General features: G+C 37.3%; 1 protein-coding gene across 1 annotated transcript in view; it reads right to left on the bottom strand.

The window, feature by feature from the left end:
• Nucleotides 1–27,667, bottom strand: part of LOC122804258 (cytochrome P450 2D15-like) — a 520,756-nt gene that overhangs the window by 22,527 nt on the left and 470,562 nt on the right. Inside the window, exons 7-8 of the mRNA XM_044074061.1 lie at nucleotides 21,162–21,349; nucleotides 10,765–10,906 (exon numbers count right to left, since the gene is read on the bottom strand). Of these exons, the coding sequence (XP_043929996.1) occupies nucleotides 10,765–10,906; nucleotides 21,162–21,349 (330 nt within the window). The remainder of the gene's footprint in view (nucleotides 1–10,764; nucleotides 10,907–21,161; nucleotides 21,350–27,667) is intronic.

Genomic DNA, 27,667 nt, shown 5'->3' with positions numbered 1-27,667 from the left:
TAATATCTCTTTAAATTGTGATGTCATACTAATTGTCCTAGTATTTAATTAAGCATCAGTTGTAGTGATGTGGTCTGATGAAGCAATATTAAGTTGTGAAAGCGCTTACCGTTTGTCTTCTGCAATAAAGTACAGTGACTGATTTCCAGTGTGTAACTTTGGTGCCTTAATTTACTTTTGCTGTTGTTGTGTGTTTTGGGCACCTCAGTGTACCTGCAGCCATTTGTTTTTTGCATCTTCACCCTAAATGTTCCCTACAAAAACATTATACTTGGCGACGTGAATATAGATCGGGCCACACTTTCATTGTCAGTTGCCTTCTCACAGCCTCAACCTTTATGGCTTCCACCAACTAATATTCTCCCCTACCAGGTACAATACAAACTCTTCCTCAGGATCCATAATAGACTGGATCCTTACTTCAAATCCAAATCTCTACCATAACCATGATGGCACTCTCCTAAACTCTCTAAGTGACCATTCCCCCATCTTCATCCATAGATACTCCCAACCCACTCCCAAAGAACACCTTTTTAGGGATTCTCACAATCTGTCAAATTTCAATTCAGATACATACAACTCCACCTTGTCCAACATAAATTGGTCATTCCTAAATAACCTCTCCCTCAATGATGCTCTAATTACTTTCAACAAATTATTCCTAGATGTGTTAAATTCTATGGTACCTTTCAGAAAAATCAGGGTAAAGTCAAAATGTGCCTCCTGGCTAACTAAGAAAACATGCTCCACCATGCATCAAAGGGATACTGCTCGGAAAACTTGGGTTAAGAATAAAACTCCTCCCTTACTGCAGCGTTACAAAGAACTTAGAAACACACGTAAAAAAACTAGTCAGCAAAGATAAAAAAACTTTTTTTGCCTCCAGCCAAAGCGAACCACAACCCCCCCCCCAAAAAATATCTGGTCTACCATTAATAAAATCCTTCTCCCTGGAAAGCCTCCTACACCCAGCCCTTTCCTTCTCAACACTGCCTCAGTGACTGCAGCTCTTTTAAATAATTACTTTATAGAAATTATCCAAAAACTAACTCAGACTACTACTACTGCCTCCTCTCTACCTTTACAACCCAGTCCTCCTTCCTCCAATAAATTTTCCCTACAACCAGTTCCCACTGCCTTCATCAAATCCCAACTGAATAAACTTAAGCCCTGCTCCCCCTCTGTAGACAACTTACCCCTCTACTTTCTTAAAATTACTGCAAATTCCATTGCATACCCTGTCTCTATTCTTAAAAATTGCTCAATTACTGAATCTGTTGTCCCAGAAGTATGGAAATCCTTCTACACTATCCCTTTTCACAAAGGTGGAAACTTTACTGATCCATTTTCACAAAGGTGGAAACTCTACTGATCCATCTAACTATCACCCAATTGCTATACTATCCCCTCTTTCAAAAAATTTAGAAAAATGTGTCCACAATCAGCTTATTAAACACCTGTTTGACAATAATCTTCTTACTCCTACCCAACATGACTTCAGACCCCACCACAGCACATCAACAGCAATACTTTATTTCACACAAACAGCAACAGAAGCCCGTGACAATAACCTACCAGTCTCCTGTTTATTTCTTGATCTCTCCAAAGCATTTGATACAGTCTCCCACTCTAAACTGATAACTAAACTTCATGACCTCCACCTCTCCTCCCCCACTATAAACTGGTTCTCCAACTACTTGGCTAATAGAAAACAATCCATACACTGGCAAAATGTCACCTCCCCATTTCTTCCTGTAAGCACTGGTGTCCCTCAAGGCTCTATTCTGGGTCCACCCTAGTTCAATATTTTTGCTAACAGACTATCTTTTGCTACCAATCTCTCCACACTGTTACAATACGCTGATGACTCAACCCTCATTACCACTGCATATAGCATTCCAGAACTCCTTGCCCTTACCCAAGATACCTTTACTTCTATCACAACCTGACTCACCGATAATCAACTTATACTAAACCCTAAGAAAACTAAAGTTTTATTTTTCCTTCCAAAAAAACTCGCACAATATAAATTTACTTTCTCTATAACCTTCCTTAATAGCACCATTATCAAACCAGAAATCTACACTGAATTACTTGGTGTCACAGTTGATGACAAACTAAAATCTGACATACATATCAATTAATGCATAAAAAAACACCAGAAACTTGGTTTCCTGTACTGTAATTATAAACGTCTTATACCCTCCACTAAACCCTTACTTGCCCTGTCTCTGCTATTACCTTGCCTTCTGTACGTAGCTCCAATCCTCATCAACCTTCAGTCATCACTGCTCTCCAAATTAGACCAAACTTACAATAAAATAGCTAGATTAACCTCTAATCTCTCCTACAAATCCCACCACTGCCTCGCCCTTAATTCTCTACAATGGCCTGAATTCCCAGAACAATCACTTCTGTCACAATTGCATATTACACACTCAATTCTATATAATGCCACCTCTTGTCCCTCCATCTCCAATATCATATCTCCACTCATGAGGGCTCCTGCAAGTACGGCAGTGCAAGGCTCAACTCAGTAAGCATCCAAAAAACACAGCCAGCACTTGGAGAGTTAGTAAATTCAGCGTTTTATTGATAAAATAGCAAGACAAACTGGTTTTGGCATGAAAATCAAAGCCTTCATCAGTGTGAATAAAGCTTCCACCAAATCATGTTTAAATAGGCTCCAAACCAACAAACAGTAATTGTAATTGGCTGATCATAACTGACCATTAAGTCCAGGCTGGAACAAGCCTCCCAGTCTAACTATCCATTTTTTTCTCTTTATTATCTAAAATTGTGTGCCAGCCAATAACATTATTTCTTTTGCCCTTAATAATGTCAATAATAGTAAACCTAAACCTGGCAGATGGATGTAACAGAACATGCTTATACAAGGCATTACTGGTCCTTTGATGTTTAATGTCACTGAAGTGTTGACTGACCCAAAATTTAAAAGGCTTAGATGTTTGGCCCACATAAAAAGCACCACAGGAAAAGGTGGCAAGATATACCACCCAATCTGAAGAGCAATTAGCAAACAAACAAATATCATATACCTTGGCTGTATTGCAAGTACTAAAGCTGGTGATTTGATTAATACTACTACAGTGGACACAATGACTACATGGATAGCATCCAATAGCAGCCTCCCCTGTTAGTGTTACTTGTGTCAGCCCCCTGTCTCTGGTTAATCAGTGTTTATAATGATTAAGATATGCACCTATTGTTTTCCCTCTCCTAAAACCAAAATGGCACCTGTCATTGACCAAGTGCCCAAGTTTATGATCCGCCTGCAGTATGTTGCAGTTATGACAAATTACCTGATAGAACATGTCCATGTTCCTACCATATGCAGTAGTAAACCTAAGCTGGGTTGAAGTATTTTTAGATTTTATCTTATATTTCATTAATTCAAACCTATCCTTCCCAGATACCTCATGGCAAGCCATAGTGATGATCCCAGGATTATAGCCCCTACGTTTGATTCTCTGAACCATATCCCTCCTGGAATTCTCATATTGTGTAGCATCAGAGCAAATCCATTTGAGCATGATGAATTGTGATTTAGGAATTTTGCGTGTGACATGTGGAGGATGAAAGCTGGTAGCATGCAGTATAGAGTTATATTCTGGGAATTTACGGAAGACCTGAGCATCAAGGGTACCATCCAAATTCTTAGTGACCAGAACATCTAAAAAGGTTATCTGTTTCTGGTCATGATGACGTGTAAATTGTAAACCCCACTTGTTATCATTCATATATTGAATAAACTCATTGAGGTATTCCAAATCACCCTTCCAAATCAGCCAGCAATCATCCAGATAGCGACGCCAAATGTCAATCTCAGGTATATATATATATATATATATATATATATATATATATATATATATATATATATATTGTGGAGGGGATCATAAATTAATTGTTGCTCCAAATAAGCCATAAACAGATCTGCATATAGAGGGGCAAAAGATGCCCCCCTGTGGCTGTACCCCGAGTTTGCCAAAAACATTCCTCCTGATAGTAAAAAATGTACATAGTTAGAACTCTTTCAGTAAGCCCAATGAGAAAAGTGTTAAAACCAGGTGGGTATAGCTCAGAGATCTGTAACCAATATTCAACAGCCATGAGGCCAGCCCAGTGTGGAATATTAGTATAAAGGGCTGTAACATCCAGTGTGCATTAATACCATTCTGATTCTGTTTTGGCATTGGATAGAATCTGTTAGAATTCTGTTGTGTCTTGTATTCTGGCTTGAAAATGTTTTAACAAGGGTCGCAGATATTTTGTAAGAAAAACTGACAAGGGCTCAATGAGGGAACTCCTCCCCGAGACAATAGGTCTACCTGGTGGATTTTTTAAAGATTTATGGATCTTTGGTAACAAATAAAGGTATTGTCTACTGGGGTCTGTCACCATCAAATGTTCGGAAGTGGCTTTGGAAATAATGCCCTCCTCGACCGCCAAATTAATAAAGGTATCAATTTGTTTTTTAAAAGAAGAAGTGGGGTCAAGAGGCATGGGCATATAATATCATCAATCTCCAAGTTGTCTATGGGTTTCAGTATTGTATTGGCCTGAGTCCATTACCTCCACCACCTCGCCCTTGTCAGCAGGCAACACCACAATGTCAGTATTATTCAGGAGCAAAGCTTCCCATTCATGATTAGAAAGATGATGTGTTTTAGGAATACCCTTACCATACTGTTCATGTAGATTTTTGAGGACCCTATGAACAAACAGCTGTACTGTGGGGTCCATAGGTGGCATGAAATTAGACTTTCTGAACCGAAACAAATCCTCATTGGTATTGTTCAACCCATCTTGAAAAAATATTTTTAAATTCAACAAACGTGCAAAAGAGTAAACATCATTTACAAAATCCTCTTCATGTACAAAGAAGGCCGGGACAAGATTCAAAGCTTTATTCAACAACACATACTGGTTAGCTGTTAAAACATGTGAAGATACATTAAGTACATTCTGATGTGTCACTTGTTGCTCATCATGCGTAATAAGATCTCCATGTTTAGAATATGTGTTGTGTTTTTTATGTTTACGCCCTGCCCGGCGTCTTCTGACCCTAAAGGACCATCACTATTAGTACGTTTAGGTGTAGGTGAAACCTGCATGTGTGCTGCCTCAGAGTCCGTGAAGGAAGAGGACTCATCTCCAGATGTACCCCCAAAGGAGGAGGTGGATTTCCATAAAATGGATTTGTCCAGCAGGAAAATGATTGTATGTGGGACCTGGGTATTTAAGCTCCAATGCAGAGAAGAAAAAATGTCCACGAATAAAATACCCTAGGGAAGCCAAGAACAAATGGATGACCAGGTAGGCTACCTTAATAAAGGTAGAGTGGGATGTCGGTGAAGAAGCTGGGCTACCGGTAAATCCTTGAGAAAGGCTGTGCGTACCCGAGCGCTTGTGGTTGAAGGCTGAGTAAAGCCTTTAGAAAGGCTTCGTATACAGGTCGTAGTTCTGGCTGGTCAGGTCATCTGGTAAAAGGAACTGCTAGCACGACAGCTAGAAATCAAAGATGAAACACACAGAAAAAACAGGCAAAACAATGTAAATGTGGCTCAGCTAAGGAGCTCTGCTTGCCGTGGAGGCAAAAAATCAACGTAGTCGAAGTTCAGATTCTAGAACATCATACTTTATTGAAGTAAAAAGTACCAGAAGTACAATAACCATCGAAGCGTAGTTCCTTAATGGAAAGAGTGATCCTGAGGATTTCCTTTTATAAGAGTACCTGGGGGTGTGTCAGTGGGGGCCAATCAAGTGTGGGTGAGAAAACCTTTATTGTGATTGGGCATGACAACTTGACATCACACCTTAGAATCTGATAGGTTAGATACCCTGAGCCAGCTCATACGTGGTTAGTAGAATCACTCTAAACCTACAATAGTGAAGTTCGGAGATTAGCTAAAATTAGCTAAAAAATGCAGTTAACTAAAAATAGTCTTGCTGGAAAAAATCAGCCCTTGCTGGTAAAATACATTGTTAGGCTACACTTTTCAAAATCTTCATCAGGATGGTGGATGACCTAAAATAGCATAATAAACAAAGCCGAGCGTACTACAGAAATAGTAACAACATGTATGTAAAATAACATGTATGTAAAATAAGAAACAGGCTAGAAAACCAAAAAATAAGAACCAGGCTAGATATCCAAAAAATATGATACAGAAATTAAAAAGAGAAACAAAATAATTAAAAATTATTAAATAATGGATATCAATAGAAACTAATGTATTAAGATGTGGAACTGAATGAGGGCTGTTAATTAAAAAAACAATCTTAAAAAAGCACTGACTACACAGAAAAGTGTAGCCTAACAGTGTATTTACAATTTTGATTTTTTTTTTTTTTTTTTATTTTTTTTTAACTACATTTTTTTTTAGCTAATTTTTAGCTAATGAATGACTATCACTATTGTAGGTTTAGAGGATTCTACTAACTAACCATGAGCTGGCTGGTATCAAAACCTATCAGATTGTAAGGTGTGATGTATGTCGCTCAATCCCAATCACAATAACGGTTTTTTCACCCACACTTGATTGGCCCTCACTGACACACCCCAGGTACTCTTATAAAAGGAAATCCTCAGGATCACTTTAATCCTCAGGATCACTTTTTCCATTAAGGAACTACGCTTCGATGGTGATTGTACTTCTGGTACTTTTTACTTCAATAAAGTACGACCTTCTGGAATCTGGAACTTCTACGTTGATTTTTGCCACCACAGCAGAGCTCTTAGCACCCACATTGTTTATGTTTTGTTTTTTGTGTGTTTCATTTTGATTTCTAGTTTGTTTTGAGTTCCTCTTCACCGTGACCTGCCCAGCGGTTCCTATGACCATGACCTGTATACAAAGCCTTTCTAAAAGCTTTACTTAGCCTTCGAACACAAGTGCTCGGGCATGCACAGCCTTTCTCAAGGCTTAACCGGTAGCCCAGCTTCTTCACCGACATCCCACTGTACCTTTATTAAAGCAGCCTACCTGGTCATCCATTTGTTCTTGGCTTCCCTAGGGTATTTTATTCGTGGACATAAAATGGATTTGGGACATTTCCTTTTACCAAATTTGGGCACTAGATTAGCAAATTTTACATTCTCGTATGGACAAAAAGGCCTCCCCCTTTCGTAGTCCATTTGGTCCCTATTAAATTTGTGAAGTTTCTTCTCCTTCAATTGCCTTTCTAAAGATAGTAAATCCTGACCAAGTTGCTGAAGGCATGAATGGCAAATGGCCTGCCCCTCAAATTGTTTGGTTTGTTCACTGAGTAGCGTAACCTCATTCAACCCCTGATCAATACATTGATCATAGTAGGAAGCTAGTGCCGCCACAAATCTCATAGAGGCTTGCTGCTGTACCCTGGTCCATTGCTCCTCCAATTCCTGATCAATCAAATGAACTAAGGGTTGTGTCTGCACCCGGAGTCCCCTGGGGCTGATATTTTTGGCCATATAGGCCTTAAAAAGTCTCAAGTGCCAAAGGTTAGACCATAAATATATCATTGCAATCTGGAGTATGTATTCCTTGATCAGATGTTGTTGGAATGCTATTCTAATTGTCAAACCCAAAAATGCTTAGATCATTGCGATCTGAGGATAAACCATGTAGAAGCTGGTTCAAATCCATATTCATGTATTAGTAGTAAATACAGATATGAGACACTAATATGTCAGATAAAAAATATATATAGTGTGATAGGCTGAATAAATACGTGTCCCATAAAACAGAAAATCAGTACAGAGAAAAAAATCTCAATTGTAACACCCCCTAAATCGGACACAATATGACTGTTACTGTCTAAATAATAAAAATAACGACCTGTAAGTTCCAAAAAATATACATCATATAGAAAGTGCTCACATTATTAATCAATAAATGACACTACTCCACTTATCCATGACTCACATAGATTATGAATGAAACCAAAAAGTGGAGTCAAGTACATCGCAAGAGACACAATAATAACCACTGAAACACTGGAGAATATCCTGTGCACAACCCAAAAGGCCAAAAAATATGACAAGGGTATAGCTGCGAGTCCTGATATTATATCGTATCAAGATGAAAGCCCATTATATGTCAGGAATCCAATGGCAGCCTATACCAATAAATATGTGAATCAATCAAAAATGAAGAAGGGCTACATGTCCCAATGGTCTGTAAAAAAGTGTAAGCACCATAAAGAATAATAAGTGAACAAAACTAAATCCAAAACCAATAGCAGTAAAACAGCAATATTGTGTCTGAATAGAGAAGTGGGAAAAATCAGTCAAACAGCCTACCAGACTCATATAATACTTAAACATATAATGTGTGTCATACCTGAAGGATTCCAAAGGCAATGTATATACCTGATTGGCACAATGACCCAGCTATTCAACCTCAAAAGGTGCTAAGACATAGCCCAAAAGGTTGACAGGTCAATTATGATCAGCCAATTACAATTACTGTTTGTTGGTTTGGAGCCTATTTAAACATGATTTGGTGGAAGCTTTATTCACACTGATGAAGGCTTTGGTTTTCATGCTGAAACCGGTTTGTCTTGCTATTTTATGAATAAAACGCTGGATTTACTAACTCTCCAAGTGCTGACTGTGTTTTTCAATATCATATCTCAATATAACCCTCGATGTCAACTTCGCACTGCTGACAAACATCTCCTGGACATATACAAACCATCAAAAAATATTGGCAAGTCCCTATATAAATACTCTGTTGCTCACACCTGGAACTCCCTTCCATTAAAAACCAGAAGTATCCCTCATAAGCTCCAATTCAAAGTCGAACTCAAACACTACCTACAAAAGACTTGGCCCTACTCATGCCATACTCCAACCTGATATATAACTGTTTTCTTCTTAATTACCCTCATTTTTCTCTTGCTCTCTTTAATTCTATTTTCTTCCCTCTGTTACTTTCTTTTTCTCCCTCCTCTGTTTCTCTCTTCCTTTTACTTCCACCCCTTTTCCCCCTCTTTCTTCCTTTTTATCCTCTGCCTCTCTCTTCCTTTTACTAACACTCCCACCTTAATTCTTTTATATATTGTCTCTTGTAAATACTGCTATATATGACATATCCCTGCTTTTTATTGTGTTTGATTACCTTAACTTGTGTACAAATGTATTTCTTTAGTCTATCATTTTAACAGTATGTAAGTGCTTCTCATCTATATACTTAATGAATTGCTATTTGTTGACTAACTGTAGCTGTATCGGGAGCTTTTCTCCTCGGGTCTCCACTGAAAACAGGCCCTTGGCTCAGTTGGACCAACCCAGTTAACAAATGATAATAAATAAATAAATAAATAAATAAATAAATAAACATATTAGGGCATTCCGTCCTGTTTTATGTAAAAGAGATTTGCATTCTGTACCCACAGACTGATTTAATGCCTTACTTGAAAGAATACAATTGTGGCAGTACAGATTATCTTAATTACAGTAGAATGCATTACCCAGCCTTGACTGCACCTATATCTGCCAATGCACATGTGGTATGTACTTCTGAAATACCATTTCACAGTGGGTTTAAAATGAGCTGCAGTATACCCCTATACTACTGCTGTTCTTAAATCTTCACCAGCATGTGACTTATACTGTTCTATGGTCTCAGACTAGACTGCAGTTACAAACAGCTGCCTGAAATGCAAAAGAGACTGTACTGTAGCTTCAAAACTCCTTCACTCACCAGCTGTGTTTGTGACCATATTTATATGCGAGCGTCTTACGTGAAGTGTAAATGGGAGGAAGACAATGAGGCACAGAGAAAAGCAGGGCAACTAGGATGAATCACGTGACCTCAACTTTGGTGTCTTCTTTTTACTTGTTGGGATAATGGGATGCTCTTGTTCGTGAACTTTTTCCATAAATTAAATTATCTAGACCCCAAAACAGAATTTGGATGACACGTGCAAGACCAAATCAGTCAGGAAATATAGTATGCTAGATTTAATCCAAACAAATCATACCATCAGGGAACAGACATATAAAAAAATGGCACAGGATTCAAAATTAGCCTGCATTCTACATTGAAAACATTTAGAATTAACAAAATATTAAGTATTTTTAAAGTAGTTATGCAGGTGTATGAGACAAAGGATGGGTTTATGGGTTATCATACAGACAGTAAGCAGAAAGCACAAAGAATAATGGGTAATATGTTATTTGGGTTATGAAAGAAACTAGTGAAATTAAAGGGCACAAACTTTTACCTGAATTGTGGAAATGGGAATGAGAACTACATGAGAATTATAATGAAAGCAGTAACAATGATACAGAAAACAGTGATTATTTAAGATAGAAATATAGTCAGGATCTAGCATTTATAGTGATATCCAATATGGACACTAAAGGACTTGACAGACGTGGAGATGAAGTCCTTTACCCATTTAGTATAATGCAATTGTTAAATTGATGCTTACATATCATTGAAAGAGTAACTACAGATTCAGAAACGCATAGTTCACGACCTGTCTGGAGGGAGAAGGTTGTGCATGCCTATTTTTTTATTAAATAAAACTATTATTATTATAACAATTTTGTCTTAAGCATGTTACACATGTAGTATTCTACATACCTGCACTATGACTATTTAAAAGTTATAAAAAAGTGTGCATTCCACGGTACTTAGAGCTTAGTCCTTAGCTATAACTGGAGGCATATAAAAACAACCAGCTTAAACATCTCATTTTAAAATACTACAGAAAATTAGCAGTGAATAAATGTTTACATTTTCTTACCCATTGAAAAAGGAATGAAGGCTTCATGCTTGATAACCTGTCCATCTGTTGACAAGAAGTGTTCCGGAATAAACTCGTATGGCTTTTCCCAAATGGTTTCATCAAATAATGCAGATGAAAGATTGACAAATACAGTTGTTCCCTACAAAACAGAATAGCATGAATTACTTAACAGATTCACTGGTCCTTGCTCCAACACAGCTTACAGCAGACAGAAAAAAAATGTATCAGCAATCCTATAACTGACTATCCTCAGTGAAGCTACTTTTAGGAAAATGTTCTGGATACAGTATGGGAATAGGAGATTTTAAGCAGTGTGTGTCTGGGTATCTGAATGCATTAATATTTCAGTCTTACTAACTGGAGGTCTTCTATTAGTACATGAATCAACAAAGAATTCCAGATACATTACAAAAAAAAAAAAAAAGAATGGTGCTGAAAATCCCAGAGAAGCATAATAAAACTAAAACTTTTAAAAAACTCTTCCATATCAACCATGTAAATTGCACTATTGTAGGACACATTCAGAATGGCTTTATAAAACCAGAGTAAATGCTTTCATCTTTTAATACAATTACTTCAGTGGACTAAAGTTAAAATGCACTATAATTGATTATATATATATATATATATATATATATATATATATATATATATATATATATATATATATATATATATATATATATATAAAATGTTCCAGTTTTCAGAAACTCGAAATTCATTTGGTTGAGACCATATGGTTGAGTTTTTGAAAACTTGAAGCTTTTGAATGGTGATCACGGTACATTGTGGATCAGGAAATTTACCCTTTTTCTCACTGTAGTGTGATCTCGGAGTTGGTATATATAATTTGCAGGAGGTGTGAGGGTGCAGGGGGGCAATGTGAAAAAGGTAGATTTTTGTGTGTTTTTTTTGTTTTTTTTTGATGTTATGATATAGTCTCGACCATATGAATTTAGAGTTTCTGAAACCTCGATCATCTGACATAGACCCATATATATATATATATATATATATATATATATATATATATATATATATTTATTTTACATTTGTTAACCAGGCTAGTCTAACTGGAAATATTTCCATTTTCAGTAGAGGCCCGGGAGAAAAGCTCCAAACATAGCACAAAATATCATATACAGATATATAACAAATAAAGTAGGAGGAAATTAGAATACAAAAAAGGAGTCTAGAAGAAGTACTAATACTAAGAAGGATGTGTATATAGGAAATATAAGTAATCTTACAACATGATATATGAGGTACTTTACAGTTCATTGATAGATTAAATAAATATTGGAAGTTATATTCATCTTACTAGTAACAGTTACTGCATACAGAGGGGTACGCAGAGTGAAATTTTGTATACAGAGGCAGTGTGAAGATAGAAATAGGGAAAGGTTGAAGATTAGTCAGTGTTACTGCAAGGACATAACCAGTGAGTTTTTAGGTGTCTTTTGAGCTTTTGCTTAAAGAGTGACAGTGAAGGTAGTAGAGTTAGATCTACTGGTGGAAGGTTCCAGTTTTTTCCAGTAGTATTGGAGAAAAGGGAGTCACCTGGCAAGTTATTGGACTTGCTTATGCTAGCAAGCAGTTTGCTAGAAGAGGGTAGGGAATTATGATTATTATAGGGGGTAATGAGGTTAGAGAGTATAGGAGTATGTTTTGGATAGTAAAAGATCTTATGGGCAATGGTAAGTTGGGAAAAAATCAGAATGTTATGAAGTTCAAGCCAATCTAGTTGCTTTAGATTCTGACAGTGGTGAGTTCGAAATGCATCACCAGTGGCAAATCTAGCAATATTGTTGTAGGAGCTTGCTAGTTTGAGAAGATTATTTTTTTTAGGTTAGTGTAAATAGGTGAGGCGTAAAGAAGAGTTGAGATTAAATGAGAGTGGGCAATAGTGGTTCTAGCTGTTGGAGTTAAGAAGGGTTTGATTCTATATAAGGAGCCCATTTTTCTGTTTACTGTTTGTATGGTGTTATTTATATGGCTATCGAAGTTAAGGTTATTGTCGATTATGACTCCTAACAGTTTGGTGATAGAGTCGGGGAATATAAGGGTGCCATTGTTGGATTTGACTGAGAAGTCTATAGGAGAGGACCTACTGGTAGGTGTAAAGAGTAGGAGCTTAGTTTTTTTGGCATTCAAAAGGAGGCAGCGTTTCAAGAACCAAACTTCTACTGTGTTGAATGCTTTCTGAGTTAGTGAATGTAGTTCAGAAATGGAGTTAGCAGAGCATATAAGCGTGGAATCATTGGCATATTGTAAACAGGTGGCTTGAGGGATTGCTACATGAAGGTCATTGATGAATAATGAAAAAAGAAGAGGTCCTAACATGGAGACCTGAGGGACTCCAAGGGTGACTGGCAGGTGGGATGACAGCTTGTTTCCCCAGAGAACTGCCTGTTGCCTATTATTGAGGTAGGACTTAAACCATCGTATAGTTAGGGTATCCAGAGAAAGAGATTCAAGAGTATTTATAAGCAGGGGGTGGTTGGGGGTGGTTTACCATATCAAAAGCCTTCGAAAGGTCGATGAAGAGAGCAAAAGAGAGGATATTGTTATTACGGTTCTTATTAATGGAGTTGGTGAAAGATAGGAGAGCGGTGGTGGTACTATGAAATGGCCTAAAGCCATGCTGGCACTAAGCCAGTATGTTGTGTTTAGTTAAGTGGTCAAATAGCTGGTGGTGAATGCATTCTTCCATGACTTTTGCTAAGGGTGATAGTAGAGCTATCGGCCTGTAGTTAGAGTAATCGTTAGATTTACCACCTTTATGTAGGTGGATAATGTGGGAGATTTCCCAGATGTCTGGGATGATTCCCTCATTAATGGTTCTGTTTATTAGGATGGATATAGGAAAGGCAACGACTTTGGCTGCTGTTTGCAAATATTCAGAAGGTAACTGGTCGGCTGAAGGAGTATAAGGCTTAAGTTTTAGTATGATTTTGTAGATGAGAGTGGTAGAGATAGGTTGAAATTGGAATGTTGGTAATGATCCAGGTATAGAGGTAGGGAGCCTTGTGTTGTCAGTGGAAAGCTGACTGGCTAGAGATAGTATGGTCTATGTGAAGTAGGTGTTGAAGTTGTTGGCAGTTTGATGTGGGGTGTTATGATCAGCATCTTGAGGGGATGGTGTGCTAGAGTGACCGGGGTGAAGGAGTCTGTTTAAGCTAGTCCAAAATTTCTGTGGATTATTTTGGTGCATTTGCTGTAGTTTACAATAGTAGTTCTTTTTGTCAGTGAGTATAGCTTTTTTTGTTATATTTCTTAACTGTCTGAAAGTTTGTTGTTCGGGGGAAGTTCTGTTAGCTCCCCACTTAGCCCATGATTTGTTCCCAAGTAGAATTTTCTGTCTGTTTCTTTTGAAAGCCAGGGGGCTGGTTTGGACTTCATTCTAATAGATTGTTTAGGTGTGCTCATCGAGGATTGCTAGTAATTTAGAGTTACAATATTTAACAGCCTCATCAAGTGGGAGAATTTTTAGAGGTTTCCAGTCACAGGCATTTAGTTTGTTTTGGAATAGTACAGGGTTAAAGTGTTTCTTGGTTCGTGAGATGCTATAAGTAGGGGTGTTAGAAATATCATTCTTTTGTCTTATAATGTAAGTTAGAGTATGATCACTTACATCATCAGGTAATGTTCCTATATTGTAAGTTTGTGGATGTTTATTAATAAGTATCCAGTCTAAGGTGCTCTCTTTTTTTGGTTGGTTTGTTAATTCTGGTTGTTGAGGTGATAGTTTGAATACAGCCATAAAGATTAATATGTGAGGAAGGATTATTAGTATTGACAGTTTTACAGTCAGTGTTAATGTCACTTAGTATTATTGTTTCTTGTGGGTAAGTTGAGGACACCCAGCTAAGAATATATTCTATTATAATGCTGTTATTGCCGGGGGGTAGGTAGATACAGATGACGTAAAGGGATTTGTTGGGGTTGATTTGAAGTCTGGAGATGAGGACTTCAGCCTTACTGTCCAGAGGTGGGTTATAAGTTATAGAGGAGATCTGTAGGCCATTTTTACGTAGGAGTGCTACTCCCCCACCCTTACATTTTAAGCAGTCTTGTCTCAATATGTTATAGCCTGGGGGGATAATTTCATTATCCTTAGTTCCAGGTTTATATATATATATATATATATATATATATATATATATATATATATATATATATATATATATATATATATACGAATCTACTTCACTTCATCGAATTAACAGAACTCTGAAATTAAAATCAACAAGATGACATTGAACATTTACCAGAACGAGAGTGCACAAGATCGAACTAGGTATATATTTTAAATGCAGATTGTGGTACAATGAGGATTGGGAAATCTACACTTTTCCTCACTGTAGTACGATCTCAGAGTTGGTATATATAAATGGGGTATGCAGGGGGGCTTGTCCCTTGCAAAAATGTAAAAAAAAAATTACACATACCTGTAAATTATCAGAGACAAGCACAACAGGACAGTATATGCCAGATTTCTATGTGTCACCTGAGGCAGATAATGATGGCAATATGTACATGGGCAGAGTCTGATGACACAGTGGTACATGTCTGAAGCACTAGTGTGGGAGGGCTTCCTCACATCCTGCATGTCAGAGGCCTATGAGAAAGTACAGTCTGATCTTTCAACTTCACCAGTGCCTTTTTTAGGCAATGCCAAACTGAAAGTACTTCCGCCATAGCAAATCAAAACCAAGAACATCTAAAGGTGTTACTACTCAATGCTAGTAGTCTAAACAAAACCTCCACTCCCTAGAAGCTCTCTTTACCCTATGCTGACATCTGTGTGGTCACTGAGCATGGTTTAAAGTGATAGTGCAAGGTTATAATGCCTTTCACACATTTAAACCAGATACTGCACAGACAGTGACTACAGGGAGAAGTGTCTCAATGTACAGCAAAAATACTTATACCTCAAGGCTGGTCAAAAAGGACAATGCACTTGAGCTTCTACACATTCAGATCACCATAGACAAAATCCAATACCACTTCCTTGCAAGATACAAGATATAGGCCCCCCTCTACGACCCAGGAAACCCATACCATGTATTTAAACTTATTTGAAACACTCACCATCTAACCAAATACCATATTCATGGGCAGCTTTAATTTCCCCACTATTAACTCTGAATCATATACAACATCAAACATACATGCACAGAGATTCCTTGATTTTGTAAACACAAACTCCCTAGACTAGACTGTCAATACACCATCCAGGGATGCAGACATACTGGATCTAGTCCTCACTAATTTGAGAGAATGCTGCACATCCCCTAGTGTAGTGTAGTCTCTGGTAAGGCCAGATCACAAAATGGCCTCCTTTGAAGTAAAAATAAAAACCTGGAATCCCAGCTAACCCTGGAATATTCAGGAACTACTCTAAGGCTAAATTCCTACTACTGATACCCTGACAAAATTTCAAGCCCCCATACACCCTCAGAACACTGCTGCCTATGCAGAGCTCTTCACAGCACCCCTATACAAGCATGTTAGTAGATGCATAGAGGCAGCTGTACCCACCAGGAAGAAGTACAGAACTAACTCAAAAAAACAAGGTATGCTGATGGAATCACAACATCAGTAATCTGTATAACAGAAGGAAGAGAGACAATTGTGGCAAAAATTAGGTGGTGCAGCACCCGGCAAGATAAAATCACTCTCATCAAACTAAACACACAACTCAGAGGATACATAAAGTGTACTAAAGACAGATTTGAGGCAAATTTCATCTCCCAGGCCAAGGACAACCACAAGGCAATCTTTAACTATGTCTGCAACTTAAAAGGCAATATGCAATTGTGTGCAGAGCTCATTGTAAATGGAGCCACCTATACTGAGCCAGAAGATATAGCAAACCTTCTGACCAACAAATTCAACCAACTTTACCCCTCAAACTTCCCTCTGTAAATACCATCAGATATAACTCCCCTGCTATCACTAGGGAAAGTTCCTTAATGCTCTCTCTAAGGCCAAGAACACTGCATCAGTGGGCCCAGACAAAATCACAGGATGCCTTCTAAATAGCATGAAGCATGACCTATCGTGACATCTGGAATTGATAGTTAACTGCAGCCCCCAAACAGACTTCATGCCTCATGAATAGAGAACAGCAACAGTCATTCCTCTGCACAAAGGTGGGGCATCTACAGACCCTGGAAACTGCAGACCATAAGTATTACTAGTCTCAAATGTAAAGCCATGGAAAGCAATATCATGGAAATGATCAATAATTACATAGGAAACCTCCAGACACTGGACCCATTCCAATTTGGTTTCATCAAGGGAAGGTCATGCCTACTCAACCTGATGGACTTCTTTGAGAACGCCACCAAAGCTATGGATGAGGGCAAAATAGTTCACACGGTCTACCTTGACCTGGACAAGGCATTTGACACAATACCCCACTTCAACATTGTTGACAAACTCAAGAGGTTAAGTACAAACTCGTATGTCACCTGGTGGATAGCCAGCTGGCTCACAGACAGGACCCAGGAAGTTAGAACTTGGGAGTCCACCTCTACAAAGAGACCAATCACAAGCACAGTCCCTCAGGAATTGGTCCTGGGATCACTCCTTTATGGCATTTACTTCCCTGAAGTCAAGGCCAATATCAATGTCCTCTGGCTGACTAAATTTGTAGATGACTGCAAATTAAGAGATATCATTGAATCCTCCACTGACACAAATGTTCTCCAGGAAGGGCTGATACAGACAAATAACTGGTGCCAGAGCCATGGACTAAAACTTAATGCCAAGAAATGCATAATAGTATCCTTCTAGAAGTCATCCAGCCCTTATAACTATCATATTGGCAATACAACTCTTAAGAGCTGACCCAGTAGTCAGGGACTTGGGGACACGTGTAGACAGTAATCTAGTCTTTGACAATCATGTGTCTGCAGTAGTCAGGAAATCATTCTATGTTGTGCAACTTAAACAAAGGTATATCATCTAGGTCCAAGGAAGTCACTGTTTCACAGTATTCATCATTCATCAGATTTATCATTGCGTACAATGCCCCCTTTGGTATGTACCTAACCAGGTATATCCAACAATTGGAATGCCCACAGAGAATCATCACTAAAAGAAGACAGGGCATAAGTAACATATCCTCTGTAGAATGCCTCAAGGCCCTATCCATGTAGTCTGTCTCCTACAGGATGTTGACAGGAGAGGTATGACTGGCATACAAGGCATTGTCAGACCCCACTTTGACAGACATCCTGCATACCTGCAAAACAAACAGCATCAGAATTACCAATTCTAAAGACTTGAACCTTGCCTGCGATATAAATAGGACCTGTTGGAGAGATGGGCATGCATCCCACAGACTACCCCTTCTCTGGAACAGGCTCCCCATTCCATGTGAAGCAGAGTTCCTCCCTAACTTGGACAGTTGGATGGCGAACAGGAAATTCATCTCAGGTTTGGCACCTATGTCTCTAATTTAAATGTTTCATCTCCCAAGCCCCTACTTATAAAGGGTACCAAAACTTGTTCGAGATTTGGGATGCATGACTAGGCTTAAAAAGGCCCTTGTGGTCATTAGCCTAGTAAACACCTACAAACCTATGAGAACTTATTGTATATTTCCATGAAGGATGGATGTTAAATGTAGTTTTAATTTCTGTGAATACTTTCTGTAAAATAGTTAAAACATAATGAGTTAGCATTTCATATCACTCAGGAATGATGCAAATCTTAACTGGTGCATTATTTTCCTTCAGCTTTTTAATTTGCTCATATTTTATTTTGGAACAATAAGAAAAATAGAAAAAAAACTATTTCCATTGCAGAATTCTTGATTATTCCTATTGAAAGGTATCTGTTATTTTTTTTTCATTTTCTACACCACTATTCTTTGCAGCAGTTTTCTCATAATGTTTTTAAATCACATCAGTATATTTCCTATTACTACTCGAGACAGATGTACTGCTGATGTGATTAGTTCTTGCTATCATTTTAGATCCAAGCACTAACTTATGTAAGCTTTAGTAGCTAGAACATAAGAATGTAATTTGATGATTTCTAACCTAATGGAAACCTTATGCGGCAGGATCTTCTGAAACTACAATAATTCTTTTCACTTCTGATAATAGACTTTTTTCTCCTTTATGCCTGTTTAACATTATTTGCCTGTATTTTCTTGCAGTTCCAATAAGTTTTCCCCATTGCTTTCTCTTGTTAAAATACCAGCTTGAGCCTTTGCCATATAAATATGCTTTCTTCTAGTGCTATATAATCACATCAGAAAGTTCACTATTATTATTGATGTCTAAGAACTGTTGTGTTTATGTTAGAAATCATGTTATGTAAACCAGAAGTCTATTAAAACATCAAATTTTCTTGGATTTATCCTTACTGTATATGTAACCACATTGTGATCTGATAAAGGACGTGTTATCAGCTTTACGTTTTTTTGAGAAACCAAATCATTTGAAATGTATACCCTATCAGTCCTTCACTGTGCACCAAATCTATGAGAGTAATAAGCCTAAAACAAAGAATCTGATTCAGAAAAGCAAGCAACATCAATAAGACTAAGGCAGTACAGTTTACTAAAGCCTTAGCTGATGCAGAATTTCTTGGTTAGTTGATTGCATTAGTATAGTTTTCTTTAAGTATTCAGTTAAAGTCTCCTGTCATTATATCTTCCTTCGTTTTCAAAGTTAAAATTTTCAGCTACTTCCTAGAGAACTGAGCCCTAGTTCCCAATATCCAGTACATATTTACAAAGGTTAAGATTCTTTTTTGATATGTAATAATGACCATACACATCATACCTTTATCATCACTGAATGAGTCAATAGCCACATTCATTTTCATACATTTTCTCCTTAAGATTGCTGTTCCCTTTCTCTTTTATTTAAAGCAAGGACTTTGTGGTACTCTGTATTCCTTTATATTTTATTGTAGTTAATTAGAGTCTTGTAAAAAATCTTGTGTTTTATGCATTTTTAATATTAAATTACATTTCTTAATTGCCACTGTTGAGGCCATTTTGCATTCAAAGAAATACATTTTAAAGAAGACACTGTAGATCAGTCACGTACATATTGATATTATTAACTGCTATTTTATGATCTTCATAATAGCCCAGAGCCTTAGAATAATGGAAAAATGAGGTTACACCTTCATTTCCAGAATTTATATATGTCGTCAGTGTTGTATGCCATAAGGAAATGTCTATTAAGATGAAAGCTATGTAATATAATTACTTGATAACATGGAACTCATTAACAGTGAAATATTAATATATGTTTTATGATCAGTTTATGGCTATTTAATGAGTTTTAATAATGTATATATCAAGAACTGATATAGACACTTTTGTGGATAATTATTTGTTTTATTATATGAACATGTTTGTTCCTTCATAAAATTTCAGTAAAACATTAAAAGCTTCATAAGGTGAGTATTATAGTCCAAGATATTTGTTCAGTTTGGAAGCCTTACTGAAGAAATACATAAAAGGAGAGAGAAATCTTAAAGACACAACTAATATGAATCTATGCCCGAGGAATCACTTCTCTATGCCCGTGGAATCACTTCTGTGATGAAAGGTGCTAAGAATACTGAATCAGTATAATCTGTCCTACAGGTGATAAAGGTGAGCCATGATTCTAGAATATAAAACATGCAGTGGCAATGACCTTTTCAAACAAAACAGGAACTATAAGGCCTCCAGTCAGCATGTCTCTGAACTTGTCACATACAACTGGAAATCCTACAAAGCAAAACAGAGAGGGCACAAAATTTTTAAATGTAGGGTAGTTAATGGAAGGAGCTTATGTGATAAAGAAATAAAAGAGGTGGCAAACTCTAATTGTTTACAAAGGTATTTGGTAATAAGAGAAAATAGTAGCTATCCTATGTGGGTGACATAAGGGTCACACACACACACACACATATATATATGTATTAGTTTTACAAATGCTATTTTATAACTAGGATGGCGCGATCCTGTGTACTTCAGATGCAGATGTGAAGTACAACATTCTGTATGGCATGTTCAATTTTCTGAAACTACAGTGGGGTTCAGTATAATCCTCCCTTTAGTGTAGTCATCTTCATGCACACACAAAAATGGAACACATGGATCATACCAAGTTTGATTTCATGTAAAAAAAATCTTTTTCCTGGTACAGAGTGCTAGAAACATTCATTACAGACACGGCAGACACGAATGAGACTAATCGGCCATGTTATATATAAGATTACTCAGCTTGTACTTAGTTTTGCTTAAAACATGATAACACTGCCTCAAAATGCAATGATGTTGCTATGCAGGGAGCTTATGTTTTTTCTAATTCTTTATCATTATCTTTTTATATAACAGTATTAAGTTTATACAACTTAGCAAAAGTTACCTTAGGAATAAAGTACCCCAGAACCTCAGTGTCTCGGAATGCCCTGTGAGGCAATGAAGTTGGAGCAATATTGCCATAACGCAGAGTTTCATGGATAACAGCATCTGTATAAGGCATGTTGATTCGATCTTCAGATGTAGGTTTCTTCTCTTTACCAAGTACACTGTCAATCTCTTCATGAACTTTTCCTGGAAGTACAAATATTTTTCTGCATTTTACGTTATCACATACTTTTTTGTCTTGCTTGCAGCAGTGTAACAGAATTTCATCAATAATAAATGTGCTAAATCAGAATTAAGTGATGATTTTCTGTTATATAACTACCTTATGCATAGGCACTTTATCTCATTCCAAGTATATGTTCAAAATTTGGTCAACAGATACTGACTTTAAGCAACTGTTCTTAAGAGTACATGCCAGAAATCCATCTCAGGAGATAGCTAGTCACATGGAAAAGCAGTTTTCTTCTCTGATTGCTGCACTCTATGCTGTAATGATAGTATGCAACTCTCAGAAGTGTTTTCCAGAGCAGTTCTTCTTACTCTCCTGCAGTAACTGACCATTTGCATTAAGTTTTCTATGACCGCCACTATATCTCAAAAGTTTAAGTGCATTTGCTAAAAAGAGACAAAGAAGTCATAGGTTCATATGTTTGTAGGTAGATAGTAGGCTATCTTCCCTGGGGCCTATATAAGCCTAGCCAAAAAGGTTCCCTGGCTTTCGCCACCCAAGAAAATTATATTCCCCTGTCAAGCAGTGCCACAGAAGTGATCCCCAGATTGAATTTTCTACTTCCCATGCAGTCGTCAAGATTTTTCTTAAAAAGGGTCAATGAGGACCTTTGCTTGACATGAATGGGTAGTTTGTTCCAGAGTATGGGAAGTCTCTGGGACAGGAATGCATCCCTCCAGCATGTTCTGTTTATTGTGGTGACCTTATAGTCTTTAGTAATGAACAAAGCACCCTGTTTAAAATATGGGGCATTATATCACAATGCAGCATGGTAGAAAAAAGAAACAGTTCAAATCAAGCAAACTGCTCTAGACAAAGAAGTCAGGACATGAGGAGATGTTTACCTCACCTGCACTACTACTGCCTGAAGCCTAACTAGATCCAATACTAATCTAGGAAGATTTTATCAGAGTATCAGTAACTCTCAGATCTTCAGTATCACCCCTACCTTTGACCCACATCAGCAGCAGGAACACATAGCAAAATGAAACTGATTAACCTGTCACTGAAAGCTGACAAATTAACTTTAGTGATGCTCTGGAGTTTAGTGACCCCATGGACTGTATGAGTGCAGTAGCACATCAACACATGTTCTGACTCTACATAGTTACTGCTCTGCAGAAGCACTAACAGCTGTCTTTAATGTACTGATAATCATACCCCCCCACTGTTATCCCTGAGGCATTCCCCATGATCATGCCCTGTGTCCCTCATCACATAAATATAGCAGCACCCTGTCAGTGAGCCACAGGCATCACGTGGCCTTCTGACACTTCCAGACATGCATAGCACTGATCACCCTCTCTACTATAATTTGTGAGTAGATCTGTACAGTAGATGGGGGTGTGTGTAGGCCACCCTAGCTGTCAACACCTTGACATTGGCCAGATGTCAGTTGTACAGCTGAAATCCCATGCATTTTTCCTGAAGTAAAACCTAAGCTGGATATGAAGAGTTCTCTTTCCCCTGGATTCTGCCCCAGGAAAGAAAACGGGAAGATGAAGGTAAAGGTTAAGTACAATCTTGTAACACCTTTCAACAAAATCTTAGAGACACACAATCCTTCTGAAATACTGTATGTTTCCTTGCCGATAAGGGTCTGTAGTTCAAATATCCTGTGAGCAGAGTTGATGATCACCAATAAGAGTGTCTTCTAACATGCAAACTTCCAAGATGTCAAACCAACCATTTCAAACTGAAGATGGAGAAGCCTGTCACTCATGAAGTTCAGGTCCCAGATAAGACATGAATTCTTCAAATGTAGGCAAAGATGCGGAAACCCCTTTTAACTGCTTAACCAGCCAGTAGCCAGTGCTGACCAACACTTGTGTTCTTTACAAGGTTGTGATTTTCAGGGATGACTGAGACATACATTTTGACCATAAATTAGTTGACAACAAAGTCAGATTTTAGAAAGCCATCCAAGGATGGTCCTACAGAGTGTCTTTGCCCGTGACTAACAACTCCACTAGTGTAGAATTCTATGAAACTTAGTAGGCAGAATCAGCGGAGGAACAATTGCATGATGCTTGGGACTCTCCTCATTTTGTGAGGAATGTTCTTATTTTTGGAGAACAGAGGAATAGTAGAAGAAAAAGAAGCTTGGAGCTTTCCTCATGGTAGTTAACACTTGTTTCAGCTTTTGGAGTTCTCTGACCACATCCTGGTAAGCCTGCAAAAAGAGGGCATAACTCAAAAGATTAGCACAAGTCCTTTTTGATGATAGAAAAACTTTGCATGATTTTGATGAAGGAGAAGAAAGGAGAGTAGATGGATTGAAAAAGATGATTTTCTGTGAGAAGTGATTGAGAAGCTGAAGGAAACTGGTAGTTGTGTTGCATTGTATTTTTTTTTAATTTTAGTCACTAGATAACACAATTGTATTAATTTTGGTGTGAATCTAATTTAGATAGACATCCAGTGTTATTCCATATTAGGTACAACTAATACCGAGTTTAATAAAATGCACTTACAGCTATGCCTTATAGGAAGAATAAGTTTAGGAACTTCTGACTGCAAATGGTAGCGCATTTCATGTTATATGGGTGCCTGAAATGGATGTTGCAGGCCAATGCCTGTAGACATTTCTCTACACAAATACAGTAGGAATCCTGAAGGTGTCCTCTTGGAGTACATCAGCTTAATAAGCTAAAGTTCTACATTTATTTCTATAAAACAAATTATGATTTATCTCCCGCTGCAAATCTACCATGTGTATCTTGTTCGGGTTAATACAACAATTGGTATGGAAAGTGGAGTCTGTAGAAAATGTTAGTGCACTATAACAGTGTCTGCAACTTTGTCAAGGTTTGGCTGGGTAACATCATTACTTTTATAAATCAAAATGTAAATTTTTTGATTTGCACTGTTTGTGCTATTTTTAGTCATGGATTAAGGGGTTAAACCTGTATAACTGTTGTGGCAGTTGATTACTTTTGGCAATTACATTGTCCATATATTCATTAAAGCAACATTGCATGATCAAGAAGTACCTCTTAAGTATTTAATTTCTTACTACTTAAAGGGAGTTATACCTAAACTGGATGAATGCCTTGTTTCTAAGGATCTCTCTTAATTCACTGACATTTAACAGCAAACAAGTGTTGTTCAGCCAGGCCTGTAAAGGATTAATGTTTATCTGAAGTCCATGCTGTAATTCCTTTTGGTAGGAATATTGTGACAGAATGGTGGGTTAGTGGTAAGGTCCATAGTTCAGAGGTACAAAGTACAGTGTAGAATTCCAAATTAAGGTCACAGCCTGTGTGAAGCTTTATTAGTTCTTTGCCTGTCAGCTTGGGTTCTCTGGTTTACTTCTACCTCCAAAAATATACCGATCATACCTTTTACCTCTAAGCACAAGAAATATGGACAAAGCTAGAAATAATGGGGGTGATAAAGGCATAAAATCAAGGGCAATTTTTAAATACTGCTCTTATGCTTAGAAAGGTACTACAATGATACGTTTTGCATTAGCATGCATTTTTAAAGAACATGAAGTCTGAAACTTAGACATCATTATATAGCGGCATTGATCTTCACTGATCTGCCAGAAAACCACAAATTTTAAAGGGAGAAGACCAAAAATATGAGGCAAAAATCTGGACATTCTGTGAAAATCAGGACAGTTGAGAGGTATGACACTGATTAATTACATTAATTTTCCACATCTAGATTGTGTTTACTTTTGTCTTTGTGTCTCTGCCTGTAGTTAAAAAGATTCTGAGAAGGACCAGTTCAGTTACCCAGTTAGCAGATATATAATATATGAAATTGTTTATTAATGTTCAGTTTTCTGTCTTTTTAATTTCTCCAAGTCCTTTGGGTTTCTAATACTATGATGGGAATGGACCCCATTCCTATGTCAAAGTATGATTCAAGTTCATGAAGTTAGTATTGTTTCAGTCTTTGATTTTAGCCAGAAGTACTCTTCACAGCACCCACAATGTGCCCAGTAATAACTCATTCTGCAATTTGTATGGAGTTACATGTATCGGTAACATAGTCAAGTACGATCGTAAATTATTTTTATATGACCCATTGCTCCTACTACTATTGGAACTGTATGGGTATCCTTCTTCCACACTGCCCTCATTTCTGCCTGCAAATCCTGGTATTTTATGACTTTGTGTCTCATTGCACGTAAGACACTGTAGTCACTGGTTGTAGCAATTTCGATCATCAATGCTACTTTTGTCTTCTTTTCATGGTACTATATCTGGTTTTCTCACATCTATTTTTGAACTGTTGGTAATGGGTGATCCCATGTAATATAAACTTCATCAGTTTCTATAATGCTTTGTGGCTCATGTTTCCAGTGGTTTTCAGCTACTTCAATATTATAATGTTTGCACAATCCCCAATACAATAGCCTTGCCACATTATTATGCCTTTCAGTATACAGCCCTTCTGCCATTAGTTCATCACAACCAGCAACAAGATATACAACTGTTTCCAAGTATGTTTTACAAAACTTACATTTGTCTGTTTCTCCCACATGTTCAGTGGACTTTGTAAACTAGCATGTACGTAGTCCACTATCTTGAGCCGCCAATAATAACCTTTCATCTTTTGGTTTAAATTCATCATTCCTCAACCATTCCTGTATTTGATCCTGTTCCAAGAATTTTCTATACTTACAACTATATTTATGCATTTTCCACATTTCTTGCCTTCTCATCTGATCCTTCACCTTACATTCTTTCTTTTGTTTTTTTGGCATATTCAGTTGCTGCCTGATTTTTTAATTTACTTCTGGTTTGATTTCAGTTCCCACTTAACGCTGATATGCTTCTGTTAAACTAAGCACGGAAATCATCTTAAACTTCTTCTCCTCATGTTTCAAAACTTTCAACACATTTGGGTCTTGTGAGGTCAGCAGATATGTATGCAGTCCCACGATTGCAGATCTATACATGTAATCAATTTCGAGGAGGCTCATACCTCCTTCAGTGTGGGGAATATATAGCCTTGGTGTACACTGAATTTTATAAATCATCTGAAAATTCTTGTTTTCTTGTCCAACCTATCCAACACCTTTTGAGGCCAGTCAATCACTCCAAAACTGTAAGTTAGGACAAGAAGAGCAAATTGGTTTATAGCATGGACTTTGTTCCTAGATGTCATCACTGTTTTCAGTATTAATTTTAGTCTTCTAAAATATCCCTAAGGTTTATTCACATCAGTTCATGCTTTACTGTTAATCCTTCATCAGTTCCCAAATATTTATACACTCCCTCTAGCTCAAGTTCTTTCATATCATATTCCTGTCCCAAACTGATGTTTTCTTGGTGCTGTAGCTCTCCTGCTTTAAAGGTTGCTTTTGCACATTTATCAAGACCAAATGACATTCTTATATAATCTGAAAATGTTTTGACTACTTGCGGTTGTGCTTTCAGTTCCTCATGTGATGAACTATATAGTTTTAAATCATCTACAAAAAGAAGATGAGAAGTCTTTACACTTTGTTGTTTTCTAGGAGCCAAATTGTAACAATGACTTAATCTGTAAAGTGAACAGCTTTATGGATTAAGGGCAAGACAAAAAAGCAGCAGTGACAGACAGTCAGCTTGGCATATCTTCCTTTAAATTTTTATCCCTGGAATAATAATTTGTCCTTCATCATGGCTTAACTGTAAAGTGGTTTGCCACTGTTTCATAAAGTATAATGTGTTTCTGTAATGTAATTGATCAGTGTAGGGTGTATCTTGTACATTTTAAACACCCTTTTAGCCATAAATGTGGGATACTATCAAATGCTTTTTTGTAGTCTATCCATGCCATACTTAGATTCTTTCCCTTTTTACAGTTCTCTTTTATGACTTTATTCAACAAGAAATTATCCTTTGTTTCATATGACTTTCTTTTGTTCCTTTTTGTTATATTGCCATGACTGAGTTTTCTTCTAAGTGATTATAAACTCTGTCAGCATCAATTCCAGTGTATAGTTTATACATTATTGGAAGGCAAGTTACTGGTCTATAGTCTTTAGGATAGCTTGCAGGTTGACTCTTACGTAGGAGTATTATTTTTCCTGTTGTTAATCAGGCTGCTGTCTGTTTGGGATGTGCATAAAAGTAGTTCTTACTCATGGCTAGATCTTCAAGTAAAGATGTTAATACTTTTATCCAGAAGTTAGGTACTGCATCTGGGCCTGGGGTTTTCCAGTTAGGAGCTTTTCTTAACTTTGTCTTCTAAAATATTCCTTATTAAATTTTACCTTGGTTTTCTAAATTGTGTCATTGCACATGTCCTTTGAAACTATCATGTTATGCACA

Source organism: Protopterus annectens, chromosome 1.part0 (assembly GCF_019279795.1).
Source record: "Protopterus annectens isolate FY-2018-M chromosome 1.part0, PAN1.0, whole genome shotgun sequence".
Taxonomy (NCBI): domain Eukaryota; kingdom Metazoa; phylum Chordata; order Ceratodontiformes; family Protopteridae; genus Protopterus; species Protopterus annectens.
Note: the sequence above shows the minus strand (reverse complement) of the source record. Positions and strands in the feature narration are given on the sequence as shown.